General features: G+C 29.3%; 4 protein-coding genes across 4 annotated transcripts; 3 read left to right on the top strand and 1 right to left on the bottom strand.

Moving 5' to 3' along the window:
- Nucleotides 1-3836: 3836 nt before the first annotated feature.
- On the top strand, nucleotides 3837-5882 carry PmUG01_00050500 (conserved Plasmodium protein, unknown function; the record flags this gene model as incomplete). Its single annotated transcript, XM_029004110.1, has 1 exon — nucleotides 3837-5882. The coding sequence occupies one exon, from the start codon at nucleotides 3837-3839 to the stop codon at nucleotides 5880-5882; it is 2046 nt and encodes a 681-aa protein (XP_028859038.1).
- A 2514-nt stretch (nucleotides 5883-8396) lies between these two features.
- Nucleotides 8397-9983, top strand: PmUG01_00050400 (conserved Plasmodium protein, unknown function; the record flags this gene model as incomplete). The annotated part of the gene is made up of 3 exons (XM_029004099.1): nucleotides 8397-8550; nucleotides 8753-8856; nucleotides 8952-9983. 3 exons carry the CDS (start codon nucleotides 8397-8399, stop codon nucleotides 9981-9983), a joined length of 1290 nt encoding a protein of 429 aa, XP_028859037.1.
- A 1351-nt stretch (nucleotides 9984-11334) lies between these two features.
- PmUG01_00050300 (conserved Plasmodium protein, unknown function) lies at nucleotides 11335-14611 on the bottom strand (the record flags this gene model as incomplete). The annotated part of the gene is made up of 2 exons (XM_029004088.1): nucleotides 11335-11489; nucleotides 11716-14611. 2 exons carry the CDS (start codon nucleotides 14609-14611, stop codon nucleotides 11335-11337), a joined length of 3051 nt encoding a protein of 1016 aa, XP_028859036.1.
- A 1972-nt stretch (nucleotides 14612-16583) lies between these two features.
- On the top strand, nucleotides 16584-18192 carry RPN5 (26S proteasome regulatory subunit p55, putative; the record flags this gene model as incomplete). The annotated part of the gene is made up of 2 exons (XM_029004077.1): nucleotides 16584-16706; nucleotides 16918-18192. 2 exons carry the CDS (start codon nucleotides 16584-16586, stop codon nucleotides 18190-18192), a joined length of 1398 nt encoding a protein of 465 aa, XP_028859035.1.
- Nucleotides 18193-18624: the final 432 nt, after the last annotated feature.

Genomic DNA, 18624 nt, shown 5'->3' with positions numbered 1-18624 from the left:
AGTAAAGGAAATGATGTGATGGACATAATGCGAGGGAAGCATAGTAACGGAAGTAAGGTGGAGGTAGTTGAAATAATTTCCTTTCCATATACGAAAATAATAAATAATCATATAATTTTATGTTCCTTCCATCTAGCTCCTCCACTAAATCATACAATAAAAATATTCGAATTAACTATGTGCGATCATATAAATACGTAAAAACATCATAAACCTTTGTGTCTCTTGCAATTTTGTTATTAAAAAATTATTAAAAAAAAAAAAAAAAAATTTCAGTCGTAATTAAAGAAGAAAATAATAAAATATGCTTTTGCTCAAGGCACATTTAACTGAGTACCATTCATCCTCCTATTATTCGCGCATATACGTATGTCCTTAATGAATGCTTGTTCAATTTTACATGTTCAGGTAAACGTACAGTTACACGGATATATACCCACATATATTATATCTGTTTATGTTATGTACATATGTACTCAACACGCTTAATAGTATCTGGGTCGCATTCAACAGAGTTTTGAACTAGACCTCCCTATTCTGAAATAGAAGAACATTTTTCATCTGTTAATTTCTGCGTGAATTAAATTTAAATTAAATTAAATTAAACCAAGTCGAGTTTGTTTATTTTCTTAAAAAGGAAAAAAAAAAAATAGAGATTTTTCTTCTTGTTCACTTTTAAAAATTGCACGGATGGAAAACCCCCGCAATTTTATTATTCCTTTCGCTAAATTTAAAAAACAAAAAAGTATAAAAGTAAAATATGGCAAAACATGGCAAAACATGTTGAACAAATATAATAATTTACCTCAAAGGCAAATTCATACGTTTTATCCTTTCTTTTTAAATAGGCAAATTAAAAAAAATATTAAATTCTGTTTAATTCCCTAAATACCCCAGTTTTCCGTTTTTTGCAAATGAGAAAAAAAAAAAAAGAAAAACGAACGAATGAACAAATATGTACAATACGTATAAAACGTATGTACGTTTATATTATATATATACATTTATACCTCATATGTGGTTTGTTAATGTATGCCTATATGAACAACATACTATTTTAAGCTTTCCCTCCCCTCAGAAAGGGCCCACATCTCATTTTTTACCCTCTTCTTTTTTCCCTATCTGCTTCTGACTCTTTGCATTTTTCTTAGTCATTTTATCATCAATAAAAAAATAAAAATAAAAAATAAGAGAAAATAAAAAAAAATAAAAATAAAAAATAAGAGAAAATAAAAAAAAATAAAAATAAAAAATAAGAGAAAATAAAAAAAAATAAAAATAAAAAATAAGAAAAAATAAAAAAAAAAAAAAAATAAAAAAAAAAAAAAAAAAAAAAAAAAAAAAAAAAAAAAAAAAAAAAAAAAAAAAAAAAAAAAATAAAAAATAAGAGAAAATAAAAAAAAAAAAAAAAAACTTAGATTTTTCACAATAATTAAGAACTGAAAAATTCTTTTTTATTTCATTTTTTCCTTTTTTTTGAGGTTTAAATAATACCTTCTCAGCTTATATTTAAAAAAAAAAAAAAAAATGCAGTACGTAGTAAATGCTCTTTGAATTTTTTAACATTATATCATTATATATATATATATATATATATATATAGTATATATAAGTATATATACATGTATGTACGTATGTATATTCCTTTATGTGCGTAGTCTGACTATATATTTATGTAACTCCTCCCTTGAGCTTTGATTAGTGTAAACATATGCCCAGAGTTCATAACCTGCAACTAACAGTATGCATAATACGTTTGAATTATGTAGAGAAACTTTACTGATTAAATATGCTTTTTAAGCCTCATTTTGTAGAGCATCTTAGACATACAAGTTTTATAGCAGTATTATATACATGTACGTGCACGCACTAGAATAATTATTTTATTGCGTTTTATTCTGTTCTATTTTGTTATTTTGCTACTTTATTATTTTATTATTTTGTTATTTGATCATTTTTTCATTTCCCCTTTCACCTTTTTCTTTTTTCCTTTTTTTTGTCCTTTGTGGTTATGGAAATTTCATCTACGTGTCTTTACATTTAAAATCTAATCGTCAACTTCCTTTTTTTTGGTCTCTTTCAAAATGAACGTTGTTGTACCATTGCAAAGTAATTGCATTCCTGCTACGTAGTCCTATGCTACTATGCATCTTTATAACATATATATATATATATATATATATATATATATGTACATGCGTACTTACACCCATATACACACGTCCATACATATACATACGTACGAATATGCATGTATATATTTTTTTCAATAAAATGATTAAATTGCTCATGTAATACCACTTTGGGGAGGACAGAACAAATTCGATATTAAAAAAAAATAAAATAAAAGCAAAAAAAAAAAAAAAGAAGAAAAAAATAATAAAATAAGAAAATAAAAAATGAAAAAACAAGGGAGTACTTCCTTTTTTCCACCATTACTACAAAATATAATGAAGAAAAAAATTATGAATTTAAAAGGGAATGCTCCGTACTCGTGTATATGCTTATTTATTCGTTTGCGTAATTGTTTATCCCCTTATTTATTTTTATTTATTTATTTTTTTTTTTTTTTTTTTGAGAAATAATAATTTTGTTAAACATTAAGCGAAACGATCTCGAAATATAAGTGGGGGGGGGGTTGTGTTCTATTCGTTAGGGATATTGTAAAAATAAAAAAAAAAAATTATAATTTTAGATATTCAAATTATAGAGATTTAAATTTTATAAAATTAAAATACATCCTATTTTAAGAAAGGCAGTTAACCATATTGTAATAGTTATAGAACTGTACATTAACAAGAAAGTAGTAGAGGGAAAAAAAAAGAGAAATTGCAGAAGGGGAAGAGTTGCATAAGTACAGGTACAAAATAATAGAGATTAGAGCAAGAATCAGTGTTAGGACTAGTGTTAAGAACAGAGTTACTACTGGAGTAGCAAAATTAAATTTAGATAAAATTACAATTGTAGAAAGTGTAAGAGGGTAAAAGGGTGGTAATGAAATTTATATAAGAATTTTATCTTTAGTAGATCCTGCTCTGTGCGTGTGCAAAAATATGAAGGACCGGGCGTGAGGTAGTGGCATTAAAGTAGTGCATAAGCTTACATATAAACAAACACATACATGTACACATATATATAAATACACACATATATATACATACACACATATATATACATACACACATATATATACATACACACATATATATACATACACACATATATATATATACACACATATATATACATACACACATATATATACATACACACATATATATACATACACATATATATACATACACACATATATATACATACACACATATATATAAATACACACATATATATACATACACACATATATATACTTACACACATATATATACATGCACACATATATATACATACACACATATATATACATACACACACATAAACATGCACATATCAACGTATACCTGTTCTCATGTGCAAATCTTTGACCTATAACGGAAAGGCCATACATATATCAGCTGCCAATACCTACTATTGCACACATATAATAGTCATCGCAGTTCATATATTAAGCAAATGCTTTTGAAATGGTTATATGTGAAATCTAGTTATATATATTTACACCTACCTTTTTTGAATAGTTTAATTCGTTCATATTGAAGAGTATTCGTACGCTTCTAACAGGACTAACACGACTAACACGACTAACACGACTAACACGACTAACACGACTAACACGACTAACTCGAGTAACATTGTATACACTTCCCACATTGATGCACACCTAATGCTAACTGTCGGACGGCAAAAAATAATGAGAAAAAGAAAAGAATATTACAATGTCGGACTCACTTCATGTGTTTATGGACAGTGTTTTTCATCTAACGGGATATTTACATAGACTACTTTTCTTGATGAAAGAACTTGACAAAAAGGAATATGACATTAATAAAACGATTCAAGAAAAAGAAGAATTATATTTAGAAAACTTAAACTATATTCATAAGGTTAAATTAGAAAAATACTCTAACAAACATAATAACAATGTAGAGTCGAATGCAGAATCGGACTCCCTCAATGAATATGTAAGTAGGAATAACGGTTCGTCTACTGCCGCTGTTGCTATGAATGTAATGATAGAACAAGACAAAGATGGAAATAAACGAGATGTTCTCCTTGATCTATCCAAAAGTGATCATCATTTTTCTGAAAAAAAAAATAAAGGAAAAACGGGATCAAATGAAGGAAGTGTAAACACAGAAGATATTACTATACAAAGGAAGAAGAACAAAAATTGTAATAATGAAGCAACATCCATATCTTCTTATGTCATATTAAAAGAAAATGCACAGAATAAAAAAGATAGCGCTGTTATGGGTGATAGTCTTGAACCTTCAGCTGCATTGCCTACCTTGGGTATTGATAACTACTGTAATGCAAAAACAAATGTGAAATTAGTTATTGTAAAGGAGGAAATACTGGATGAGTATGGAAAGGACGAGGTACAGGTGAAGTCCGAATATGCCAGTCACGTGGATAACTACGACAATAACGATGACGGTAATAACGATAGAGGTAATAACACTAGCGGTAATAACACTAGCGGTAATAACACTAGCGGTAATAACACTAGCGGTAATAACACTAGCGGTAATAACATTAGCGGTAATAACATTAGCGGTAATAATAATCGTTATAGGGAGGGAGAAACGAAAGGGGAGTATGATAGTGTAGCAAGTACGGGTTCACAAAAAGTGAGATCATTCGAATCAGCGTTAAACAGTAGTGAACATAGAAAAGTTAAAAAAGAGAGGGAACATAAAAACAATAGGGAACAAAATAACAATGCGACTACCTTGACTTACATAAAAATGGAGGAACACACACACAAAGGTAATTCCGATGATGAAGAAGGTACATGTGAGATTAAGAAACCGCGTACCGTATTTAATGAAACAGAATTAAATGAATACCTAAACGAAATCATGCATGATAGAGAACAGTGTATGGCATTGTTAAGAGAAAAAATATGTATAAACAATCAAATATCGTATATGATAAAAAATAATTATGAAAAATTAAAAAATCAATATGATAAATTATTTACTGAGATGGAAATGAATGGGGAAACACCTCCATACTTTTACAATTCAAGCAAAAGTAAAAATCTTCATTCTGAAATGGAAGAACATAATAATTTGAAGTATCGTAGTAGCTACACAAACGGAGCCAGTGCAACTGCAACTGCTACTGCTACTGCTAATGCTAATGCTAATGCTAGTGGTAATGCCAGTGCGAGTGCTACTGCTAACGCGAACTCTACTTTTAACTTTTCCAGTACCAACTACCAGTACGATTTATTCGATTTGGAAAGAACGAAAGATGATGAAAATGACAATGCTACAAGTAAAAGCACAGGCAGAAAACATTCAGTAAAGTATGATGAGGAGTATAACCCATATAATGCAGAAAAAAATAAGAGGACGAAAAAGGCAAAAAAAAGCAAGGCACAAAATAGTCTCACCAGTAAGCTTCGAAAAAACATAAGTGATAAGAATGAGCACAATAGTGGTAATAGCGGAAATGAAGGAAATATTGCAAATAATATTAGTGGCAATAATAAAATGAAGTCAAACCAACAAACTGACAAAAATAAATACTCAAACGAAACGAATGTAACCGCATTAAATGCAGAAAATAAGGACAACACTGTGGATCATACAGGAAGTAACTGCACTAGTGATCCTTTAAAGGAGAATTCTCCCTCATTGGATATGCCAAATAAATATGATGAAAAAAAAAGAAACGAAGATTATATTAAGTATGAAATGGGAAAACCAAAAGATGACAACTGTGTAGGCAGTTCAGAAGCTAGGGATGCATAGCCATGCGAAAAATGAAAAAAGAAAAAAAAAAAAAAAAAAAAAATGTACGACACAGCAAAAAAAGTACAACAAAGAAAAACAAAAATTCCGTACATTACTACTTAATAACCATGTCAAGTACTACAAATTTTTAAGTATTAAAAATTAAGTGTTAGGTACCATCTCTTCCATTAGCTATGCTTTGATTATCTCTGTGGAAGGATATTCCAAAAGTACTAGGTATATACTCCATTTTAGGGAAGCAGATGAACTGGGGGATGGGGAAAATAAAGCAAAATAAAGTAAAGCGAAGTATAATAAAGCGAAGTATAATAAAGCGAAGTATAATAAAGTAAAGCGAAGTATAATAAAGTAAAGCGAAGTATAATAAAGTAAAGCGAAGTATAATTAAGTAAAACGAAGTGTAATAAAGCTACGTCTTTTCTTCTTTTGTGCATGTCTTAATCATAAGCACAGTAAAATTTTTTGTGGACTTTTTCCATGTGTAACAGCTTGCATTTGTTTTTGTAAATTACTTAAGATCATTCTACTTGTCCCTTTGCAAACAAGTTTTGCCCCCTTTTTTTTCACTTGTTTGTGAGAAGTCAGAAGTAATTTAAAGGCATATATATATATATATATATATTTATTTATTTATTTATATTTTATACTCGTAAGTGTGTAAATTTATATGTGTAATATATTTAGCACACATGGAGCTCTCACATGCGGTATAACCAAGTAAAAATCTTGGGCTCAAGAAAAAAAAAAAAAAAATATAGAAAAAGTATAAGTTACAAAATAATGGGCTTTATTAAATTTTCAGAAAAGCAAACTTTATTCGATTATAATGCAAGTCTTAATCGAAAGAAATTTTTTTGTTTATTTGTTAAGGAATTTAAATTTTATAATTTTACTTATTTTATTCTACCTAATTTATTTTACATATTTTATTCTACTTAATTTATTTTACTTATTTTATTCTACTTATTTTATGTTACTTATTTTATGTTACTTATTTTATTTTACTTATTTTATTTTACGTATTTTATTTTACGTATTTTATTTTATTTTATTTTATTTATTTTATGTTTATATATTTTTTATTTTTTTTTTTCCTAAAAATTGATGTGTACATTTTTCAAATAATTTTTTGTTAACGTGTATCTTAAAAGTATACGTTTATTTTTCTTCCCTCCTCAAGTGGTGGGGGGCGGATGGTAAATGGTGCAAGCGTTTGTATTATGTTCTTACGCATTTGTGGTTGGAATTTTCCTACATGTAAGAAATGCGCATATGTGTGTATGTACGCGCTTATATGCATGTGCGTATGTGTATGTGTGTGTGTATGCTCATGTGTATGCGTATATGTATGTATACATATATTTATTTATAATATATAAGTACACACATGTGTATAAATGCTCATGCAACGTGCCTATTTTACACTCATTTTTTGATCCACCAAAAGTTAAACTAAAAAGACGTTTACATATAAGTAACAACGCACAATTATGCTTTTTTTTTTTGAATTTATGTTATATGCTGTCATTTTATAGTTTCCTACTTTTTCTATAACATCGCAGAAGAAGGTACGATTTGGCAGTTACACGCACTTACATATGTATGTACGTACATATGTATATATATATATATATATATATATTCATATGTTTATGTTCATATGTTTATATTCATATGTTTATGTTCACGCGTTTACATTTATATGCTTACATTTGTATGTTTCCCTTTTTTGTAAAATGGTTCTTTATTTTCCCTTGCACAGTTTCCCCAATAAAATGATCTACGTGATATTTTAAATTTATTCGAATATGCCCCTTCTCCTTATAAGTCTCACCCATACGTGTATATGCATAAGTACAAGCCTATACATAGACGTAAGGTTCACGTAATTATATGCGTCATATATATGTATATATATATGGAAATATATATAGATAGAAATATATATAGATACACGTACCTCCAAGCACACATGTACATGTGCACTTATATACATGCATTATTTACCTTTTTTTATTGAACCAAGTGTGCTAAACACCGCTAATTAATTATTTATAAACGTTTATGCAAATATTTTGAAAATACGAACCACCCCGTTTTTTCACCTATAATTAGAACATGTCCTTTTTAGCGTAAAAGTTTTTTCATGTTTTATCAGAACAATTTGTTAAGATTTTTTTTTTTTTTTTTATTTTGGCTAGTTAAAAAAAAAAAAAAAAAAAAAAAAAAAAAACCAATTCACAATTTGTATGTCCCTTTTTATTCACAATCTATTCTTGACTATTTCTATACATCCCTTTCCGTTGATGCGTTTGGCTCTGTAAGAATGTATAAATAAATAAAATACAAACATATAAATGCAAATATATAAATTCAGACATATAAATACGGACATATAAGGACACACATATATATATACATTATACACACATATATGTGCATATATATGCACATAAACGCACACACATTTAGAACCTTATCTTACATGAGATTACGCACAAGCATCCATCCATGGGACTCTCTACACCCTCTGAAAGAAAATATTTCAAATTATTTAACCTAGCCAAACAACTGGATGAGTGTCAGCATGATTTATTAAGCTATCATAAAATGGAAAAGAAAACAGAAGAAGAGAAAACCCAGTCTGACCAATTAAAAGAAAAAAGTAAAGAAAAAATAAAAATGGAAAAGATAACCAGAAATAAGCGGAAAAAAAAAAAAAAAAAAAAAAATTGCATTATTAAATCCATGTTCAGAGAAAACTATACAACAACACACCTACACATTTTTGAAGCAAAAAAAAGAATTATCAAAGTTACAACGTGTTAAAAAAACACAAGTTAACAATACTTCATCCATTTTAAAAGGAACTAATCAAGAAAAAATATGCATTTTACAAAGTGTCAATTGTGAAGAAGACGACAAAAACGAAAAGAAAAATTCTACTACAGAGAAGATTATCAGAGAACAGGTGCCTAATGAAGAAGAAAGAAAAAAAAAAAAAAAAAAAAAAAAAAAAAAAGATTCTCAGAAATTTCAATAAATTTTACTATTCCATATTCTAAGATAAAAAAAGAGAAAAATTTAAAACTGCATTTAACGAAACATCCATATTATAACTACTACTACTGCTGTAAAGAAAAAGAACAAAAAAAAGGTATGCACATTTGTTCAAATAAGAACAAGAATACAAACACCTTACAGTCTTATGAACGAAATATAAATAACAATAATAATAGCAAAAACGCAAGCCTAAATATCCTTAAAAAAGAAGGCACAAGAGCAAAACGTCTACCGAATGATAGAAAAAAAATAAAATATGGTGAAAACAAAACTTACCATCATAACATAGTGAATGGTACTACTAACAAGGGTAACGAGCAAAAGATAAACTATATCGATAAAAATAAATTTATGTGTATCTATGGCAGAGAAAAAGCGCTATCTAACAGCTCAACACATTCTAGCGGTACTTCAACAAAGGGAAAAAGAAGTACTAGGAACAGCTCTTCCTTATCGTATTATATAAATGATGAAAAAAGAAGAGGAACCTTTTTATATGAGAATAATACCTTGGTGAAAAATTTGAACATATTAGAAAGAACAAACAGTAATAATACGAAGAAGGAAAACAGTGGAAGTAATCCCGACAACTTAATTGACGATACGCACAATACCATATCAGTCTTAAACAAATTAGAAGCAAAAAAAAAAAACAAATGCCAAAAAAATAAAAGTACACAAAATTATGCATCCAAATATAACTGCTCAAAAGAAAAAATGCCAAAAATTTTATCAAAATTTTCAAGATATTCAACAAATAGTCCGCACCTTTCGAAATGTGTTTATACCCTTATGAACCCTAAAAAAAGTAATAAGTTGTTACCTAAAAAATGGAGTATGCAGAAAGAAGTGGGAGCTAAAAACTACTCCCCTATGAAGGTACAACATAAGGACGTAAACAGCCAGAGTGCACATATCAAAACATGCAAAGAACTAATGAGAGCTTTAAACCGTTCCAGTGTTATTATCCTTACTAATAATCATAAAAAAAAATCAAGAAAAAAAAAAAATGAAAGAAAGGAAAATTTCAAGTAGTAACAAAAACGCATACATTTTTATGACTATTCATATGGCTATCCATACGACTATACATAATACCATTCACATGACTATACATAAGACCATTCGCATAGCTATTCATATGACCATTCGCATGACTATTCATATAACCATTCGCATGATAATAAGAATGGGGAGTGTACATGCAAATTTAATTTTATGAAAGCTTGATCCCATTATAAATGTTAATCACGTCCATATTCTTTTGAAGTGCTAAAAAATGAACTTAATTTTGCAAATAAGTTTTCATACGTACTCAACTTGTTACACAGTTGGTAGAACAACGAACAGTTGTTATTCTCACCCATCCGATAACAGTTATGAGGGGGAGAGGGGTGGAACTTATATGATAACCCCTCTCCTACTCCTCTTACCTCCTCATGTTGTGTCTTTATCTTATTGACTAAAGGAGAGCACAATTAGGAATATATATATATATATATATATAATTTTTTTTTTTTTGTGTTTTGCTTAAACTTTCTGCTTATTTGTTCAAAAAAGAAAAAGATGGAAATGAATTTACTTTAACCAGAAGGAGGAAAAAAAAAAAAGCCTTTTAACTATTTTACATCCACTTCATATAATATATATCTTTATGTTGTTCTCCTTCCGTATATTACTAACACGTAAGTCACTACGTACTCTAAGCCTTTTTTACCCTTTGCTAATTTTTTTTTTTTTGTCCTATACACAAATTTGTGTGTACCTACATATGTACGCCAGTATTGGGTATGTATGCATGTATATATTCGTAGTCTTTTCTATGTTTGTGTGTGTTCTTTTTTTTTTTTTTTTTTTTTTTTTTTCGACAAACCTTCCCAGTTAGCTATTTTACAGTTCAACACAGTCGATCATATAATTTTTTATCTTTCTGCTTATTTTTCTTCAATTTTATATGTGCATTAGCACTCTCAACTTTTTATCATTTTTACGCATTTCTTGCTGGTTGTACATTGAATGTATGTTATGGGTTATACATTACACAAAAGATAATTTTTTTTTATAACTTCCAAAAAATTAAAGATGCCCTAGTTTTGTTTTTCACTTCTACATGCATGTGCAACGCCCACATTCGCACATGTTTATACACATACATGTATAAATGTATGCATAACTCCTTTGACCGTGTTAACAGGTCGAAGAAAATAAATATAATGGTAAACATCTCATCAAATCTTACATAAAAAAAAAAAAAAGAAAAAACGATTCTTCCTAAACCTCAAGCACGCAGTCCTGTAAAATTAAAAAAAAAAATGCATCAAAATATGGTTAAAATTACAACGAAATTGTAATAAAATGGTATTAAATATATGTCAGTTGTAAGTGTTTAACGAATGATCGTTAAAATCTTCCCCTCTCTGGAACTAACCAACACAAACGGGCCGACCAGCACCTCGGAATGGTACTTCATCCCTTTTCTATATTTGTTCTTCATGGTGCTAATAACCAATCTCAAGCAGTTATACACTTCGTTATGAATTCCTACAAAACAGGAAAAAAAAAAGGTAAAGCATAAGAGATTCTAAGAAAGAACTGCAAAAGGGGTCAGGTGTACTGAAATATATATATATATAAATATATATATATATATATATATATATATATATATATATATACAGAAGTAACATAATGTAATGACTCATCTCCGCCTGTGAAGATACAAAATAGGTAGGCTATTTTTATAAAAAATAAAAAAAATAAAATTTACTAGATGATAAGGCTAGCTCATTTTGCTGATAATTTTTCCTTTTAGCATAATCTAGGAACAAATTAATTTTTCTAAGTATATTTAGAGAGACGAAATAAAAAACATTATAACGAGTTGAAACATCTATTAAACATGGGATGTGAACAACACTTGTGTTCATATTCTTCAAATAACAAGAAATAAATCTATTTGTATTATAATTGACATCATCGTACCATTCTTTATGAACACTGTTCGCGTATGTCCTAATCACTTGTAGCCCTCCTTTTGTCAAACATTTTACATGGTCATTTGGTATAATCCATACGTTAATAATTTCTAAATATAGACATAAAAGACAAGTGAGTATTTGCCTAGAGGTAACTTCACACTGTTGGTCTACTTTCATAATATATAACAGATGAAATATTATCTTTGCAGAAAAAGAAAAGCAAAACTGTAAACGATTAGAAATGGAATATGTACATGTTTTATCTGATTTTTGCAAGTTAAAAGGTATACTATTGTCTCTCTTGAGCACATCTTTACTATCATGATTTATGGAAGATGCGTTTATCCCACAAGTCCCTGTTTTACTAACCCGTATAGGGAAAACAAAATATGGTATATTTACAGAAAAATAACAAAGCAAACATTTATTCGCAAAAGATATTATGTCAAAATGTTGAACAAGACATAGATAAAAGGTACGAAGGGCATACCAATTAATCAAATTTGCATTTTTATCAAAGATAGTAAAAATTGGGGAACTACTATCAGGATAACAATTCATCTTATACCATATGTACGGTTCATGTTGCTCTGCAAAATTTTGTCCATTTCCCATACCTGAAAACATGTCAAAAGATTCCTTTCCATTGCTTTCATTATCATTTACCGTGCTTTTATGATTACCAACTATTGTAAATGATCCTTGCGCCCTGTTCACCGCTTCTTCCCTAGTGCTACTTCCAACAACAGGAACTACATGGCGGAGGCTATACGGGAAGCATCGCTCCAGATCGTCATTCACAAAGGAAGAGTTACTCACCAGTATAAATGATTTGCAAAATGACTGAAACACTCGAACAACCAGTGAGCATTCTTTCTCATCTAGGAATGTAACTCGTTTAGATGACTTACCCAAATAGTAAATACCATCCGCATTTTGTTTAATTAAATGTATATTTTTCCTTAAATTGGAATTTTTTTTGTTTATAGCATTCATGTACTTTTCATAAACTAATTTGATAAATTGATAAGTTAATAACACAGTTACCTGCCTGTCATATATATTCTTTTCACTTATCGAAAACAAAAAATCAGCGATGCTGCGTAGAGAAAAGTATTTCCACAAGGAATGTATTCTACAAATAAATGCGTAATATATATCTATAGATAAAATTATCTTTAATTTTACTACTGAAAGAGCTATAGAGGAAATTTGCACAGGGCTCAGTTTGTTTAGCACCAATTCGCTCTGCACATGGTTAAGAAGTTTGTCGAGTAAAAGTGAAGGATTTCCCTCCTCCTTATGTAATACCCTACTCACAAGTAACGCATAGTCTTTTTTTAAAAAACTATGATAAACGCGTTGTACTGTGCATATATGGTCCTTACTGTTATGGTATGAATTTGTATACATGCTAATCCTTCTTATAATTGCATTTAAATATAAGTCAAAATGTTCACTAGATATTCTTTTATGTAAAGATGAGTTTTCCCATTTTTTCCTCAAGAATAACGTATCCACATTTTTTGCCATACTATACAGTATATTACAAATGTCTAAATTATTTAAATATGTAAAGTACCTTTCAAAATATGCACACACATATGAGAAAAATTCTACATGAACTATGTTAGACTTAGCTAGTGAATGTACAACGATAACTAACTTTGATATATTATGTTTATCTATTCTAATGGTACATGATGCTCTTTCCTTTAGTAATGAATTCTTACTAGGATTAACAAGTGAATAAATTTCTTCGTTGACAAAACTATTTCCAGTTCTTTCATTAGGCATTTTTCCGTTAAACAATACTGTTGATCTCTCTTGTAACATGGTATGTACAAAGTAGTCCGCAAAAAAATAGAATAAAAAATTATAGTCATCTAAATTTAATTTAGAAAACATATTCAAAATACAGCTCACTCCGTCCATGTCGATCCGCTCAATGTCGATGAGAAATCTCATGGCAATTTCTTCGTAGATCCGGTGGCGAGTCATAACTTCAGATTTAGCTTTAGTTTTAACTTCAAATTCTACGTCTACTGCAGTTTTGTTTTTCATTTTGTCGTTAGCTTTACTTTTTATTCTACCTTCCATTTTAACATCTTCAACTTCTTCCTCTTCTTCCTCTTCTTCTACTTGTGTTCCACTTTCCTTTTTCTCCTTTTTTTTCATGTTACCCCTTTCATCGACGGGGGGAATCAAGAAAAATACGAACCGTCCATTTGCTTCTTCATATGGTGTTCCCTTACGGCAACAGCTGTATACAACATCCACCTTACTCAAGGCGTTAGCTATTATATAATAACTCTGCATGTTTATTCGGTGTAGCATTTTACCTTTAACTAATTTATTACAGCAGTTTATCCAGAACTTGTGTTCCTTAAAAAATTTTATTTTTGATAAAATATTCATGCAATAAGACAGATCTCTTCCCATCATTTTGTTGTACTCAAGTTTTGCTATCACACTCTCATATTGCTTATAAATATAAATTAAATTCTTTTCACTTCCTTCATTTTTCTCTTCAAATTTTTCTTTTTTTAATTTATTGTTTATGTTGTTAAAAATTTTACTAATATATGACGAATATTCCCCATTGCTATAACTTCGTACTTGTCCCCTGTAACAGCATGTTAGTAGCTCATGCTTGTTCTTACACACTATGTTTAACAGAAACATAGCTTCCTATATATTATTTCAGGTAAACAGTGAGCTCATATCCTTCCGTTACCCCATTGGCAATTCACTGACTTGTATGCGCGAAATTTTGGCTAGTTAAAAAAAAAAATATATATATATACGCCAATAAGCAAATAATGCATACATAATGGACACATAACACAACATAATACACACATAATACACACATAACACAACATAATACACACATAATACACACATAACACAAACATCAGGTAGACTGCTAATCTTCCTCCCCCATTTTGAACACCCTTGCTTAAATTACAATTTACCAAACGGGTAAATACGTTTGCACATGACCAAGCAAAACGTACGAAGCGGTACGTCTGTCCCCTTTTTTAAATAATATTATGGTGTACTCAAAAAAAAAAGTAAATAATAGGATAAAAACGAAATGGGGAAAAACTACATTTTGCAGTGTTCAAACCTCGGGGATGTTCACTCGATTGGCACTTTCAAATGGCACAACATATATGTATGTATTTATGTGTGTATTTATGTATGTATTTACGTATGTATTTATGTGTGTATTTATGTATGTATTTACGTATGTATTTACGTATGTATTTAAGTAAGTATGTACGTATATATGTATATATGTGTGTATATATACATATACACATGGAAATACGTGGCACAAAAATGGGGGTGGGACATCAACAGTTGAGCTTCATATTTAGGATATTTTTTTCATTACAATTCTTCCTCTCTACATACATACGTGCATATTTATATACTTACGTAAATACATGCATATATACATGCATATATACATGCATATATACGTATATATATATATATATATATGAAACCGTTCAAACGAAGAAAAACCTTCCACTTTACAATTTCGCCAAGCTCTCTCATTATCTGAAAAGGTTAATACTCACTTCGGAACATTCTTATCCATTCTTCGAAAAATGCAACATCCTGTACATGTGCATAAATATGTAAATTATACGACAATATGCGTAAGGGATATATATGTACTACATAATTATATAAGTACAATCCTTAGAACAATTTTTTTTTCTTTTTTTCTTTTTTTTTTTTGAAAAAGAACTCTCAAATTTGTTAATGCACATGGCAATACATCATCAAATAATAGAGGAAGCACAACTTTAAAAAAAAAAAAAAAAAAAAAAATTAAATTAAAATTAAAATAAATTTTGCGTTTAGTAGAAAAAAAAAAAAAAAAAATAATAATAATACCATCATTGCATGGGCCAAAGAGAGCGAAAAAAAGCGAAAAGGAATATGTCAAACGTTATGAAGTGCATGACAAATATCTCCACTGTTACCTAAAACGTTCGCCTAAAACAAAACGAGGCAGAGAAAAATAATGCCCAAAAGATGATTCAAAAAAATATATATATTTCTTTTGTTTGTAAGTACGTATGTATTATGTAAGTATTATGTACCGTATGCATGTATATATTTTATATTTTTTGATTTATGTTTATTTTAAAATTCCAATTTGAGGAAAATTGTAATAAATGTTTCGAAAGAGCAACTAATTAAAATATATGTCCCCCTATTTGACATTTTGTTAACTCAAGCCATACTACCTTACACCAGTTAAGAAGTGCAAACGTATGTATAAGTATATGGGCACGTACCTTCACAAGTTTATATGCATATATATACGTATGAGACTTACACGTGCATCCTACATATATACGTACGTGTAGTCCCATTACGTGTAAGGATATTTTTCGATTTTGAACCTGGACAACGTAAAACTGTGTACAACGCTCCATTTAACGTGTAAATTCTCATAGTACATACATGCATATATATACACCCCTGCACATACCTATCTGTGTACGGACTTGCATGTATATGGTAAACTTTGCAATATACACCCTCGCAAGCAGAGCACAAATAGCCTAAGTTTATAATTTTCAGTTCAAACGAAAAAACAAAAAACAAAAAACGAAAAACAAAGAACAAAATGGACGATAGTGCTGCTAAAATTATTGGAAATCATGACAGCCTTTTGACGGACCCAAGAATAGCTCAGGATTTTAGCGCTGAAACAGACGAGTTGCTGAGTAAGGCCGAGAATTGCTTTAAGGTATACAACACATACATGCTCCTCAGTCGCAATGCCGTTATGGTTTTTCCCCCATTTCATAATTTGTTATTGTTTCCGTTCATGTGTTCGTTCATATATTCGTGTGTGTATTCCTCTATGTAATCGCTTTTGTACATATTTTTTTACCATTTTCTTTTCTCTTTCCTCATTTTTCCTCCATTTTTGCCCCCGCACTATTCTCCGGATACAGGTAGGCGACTTCGAGCTAGTTATGGAGGAGCTCATTCTGCTGGAGAAGAAATGCAGGCAGTCGTACGACGGAGCATCGACGAGCAAGATTTGTTGTTTCATTTTAAATAAATACAAGCAAACGGAAAATTACGAAAAGGTGAGTGAGTACTTAGTTTTTTTTAATAAAAAAAGGGGTCAGTTAAAAAGAACTATAATTGATATGATAAATTTGTGTAAAAACTGGATTAACGAAATTGAGGATAAGGAAACAAAGTTAAATTTAATAAATACGTTATGTGCAATTAGTGAAGGAAAAATTTTTGTTGAGGTAGAGAGATCGGAAATAATAAAAATATTATCAAAAATTAAAGAGGATGATGGAAATATAGAAGAAGCTGCAAATATATTACAGGAGGTACAAGTAGAAACATTTATATCTATGGATAAAAGAGATAAAACAGTGTATATATTAGAACAAATGCGATTAGTATTATTAAGAAAGGATTATATTAGATGCCATGTTATAAGTAGGAAAATAAATCCATCCCTTTTAAATACAGATGAGTTTGCCGATTTGAAATTAACATATTATATGTATATGATTGAATATTACATTAATGAAGAGTCATATTCAGATGTAGCAACATGTTATGAAGAACGGTTTAATACAAATATTGTGTTAAATGATCCAAACCTTTGGATTAATGAACTTAAATGTTATATAATTTTTTTAGTTCTTTCACCATTTGATGAACAACAGAGTAAATTTTTAAATTTAGTTAAAATTGAAAAAAAAAAATTAAAAGAAATACCAATATTTGAACAAATTGTTAAAGATTTTATTAATCAAGATTTAATAGTATGGCCTTTATCATATCAAGAACACCTACTTAACTTTTTTATTTTTAATGATACAAAATTTGTGGGTGGACAAAATAGATGGAATTTATTTAAAAAAAAAGTAATGCATCATAATATTCATGTTATATCGAATTGTTATAATCAAATATCTTTAAATAGATTATCAGAACTCTTAAATGCAACTGTTGATGAGTCAGAAAGTTTATTGTCTGAACTCGTTTCAAATAAAATGCTAAGTTCTAAAATTGACAGATTACATGGGATTATAAAATTTGGACAAAAAAAAAATCCTGAAAATATATTAAATAATTGGTCTCCTCAAATTAATAAAATCTTAGATCTCCTGGAGGAATCATCTCACTTAATACAAAAGGAAAGGATGCTCCATGAAGCCAAAATTAAGCGGATGCAACTCGAGAATAAGAGAATCTGACTCTGCAGGCCCCTTTCGAGGATCGCACCGCGCCGCGCGGCACCAACATACATATATGTTTGTGTGTGCGTTTATATGAGCATGCACATGTACATGTGAACAGAGCGTGCCCTCCAAACCGCGCATTTACGCCTTCCCGAAATGTTCGTCCGTTCTACCACTCACAGTTGCTTTGAGCATAGGGACGTATTATGTGTTAAGATTTTATTTTCCATTTTCGTATAGCCAATTGGTCGCGCGTACATCCCAATAATAAGCAAATTTTTTTATATACATCATATATATGTTTATTTCATGTATGTTTATTTCATGTATGTTTATTTCATGTATGTTTATTTTATGTATGTTTATTTTATGTATGTTTATTTCATGTATGTTTATTTTATGTATGTTTATTTTATGTATGTTTATTTTATGTATGTTTATTTTATG

This window comes from Plasmodium malariae, assembly GCF_900090045.1.
Source record: "Plasmodium malariae genome assembly, contig: PmUG01_00_27, whole genome shotgun sequence".
Taxonomy (NCBI): domain Eukaryota; phylum Apicomplexa; class Aconoidasida; order Haemosporida; family Plasmodiidae; genus Plasmodium; species Plasmodium malariae.
The sequence above is the reverse complement of the archived record's forward strand: the minus strand, read 5'-3'. Positions and strand labels throughout refer to the sequence as shown.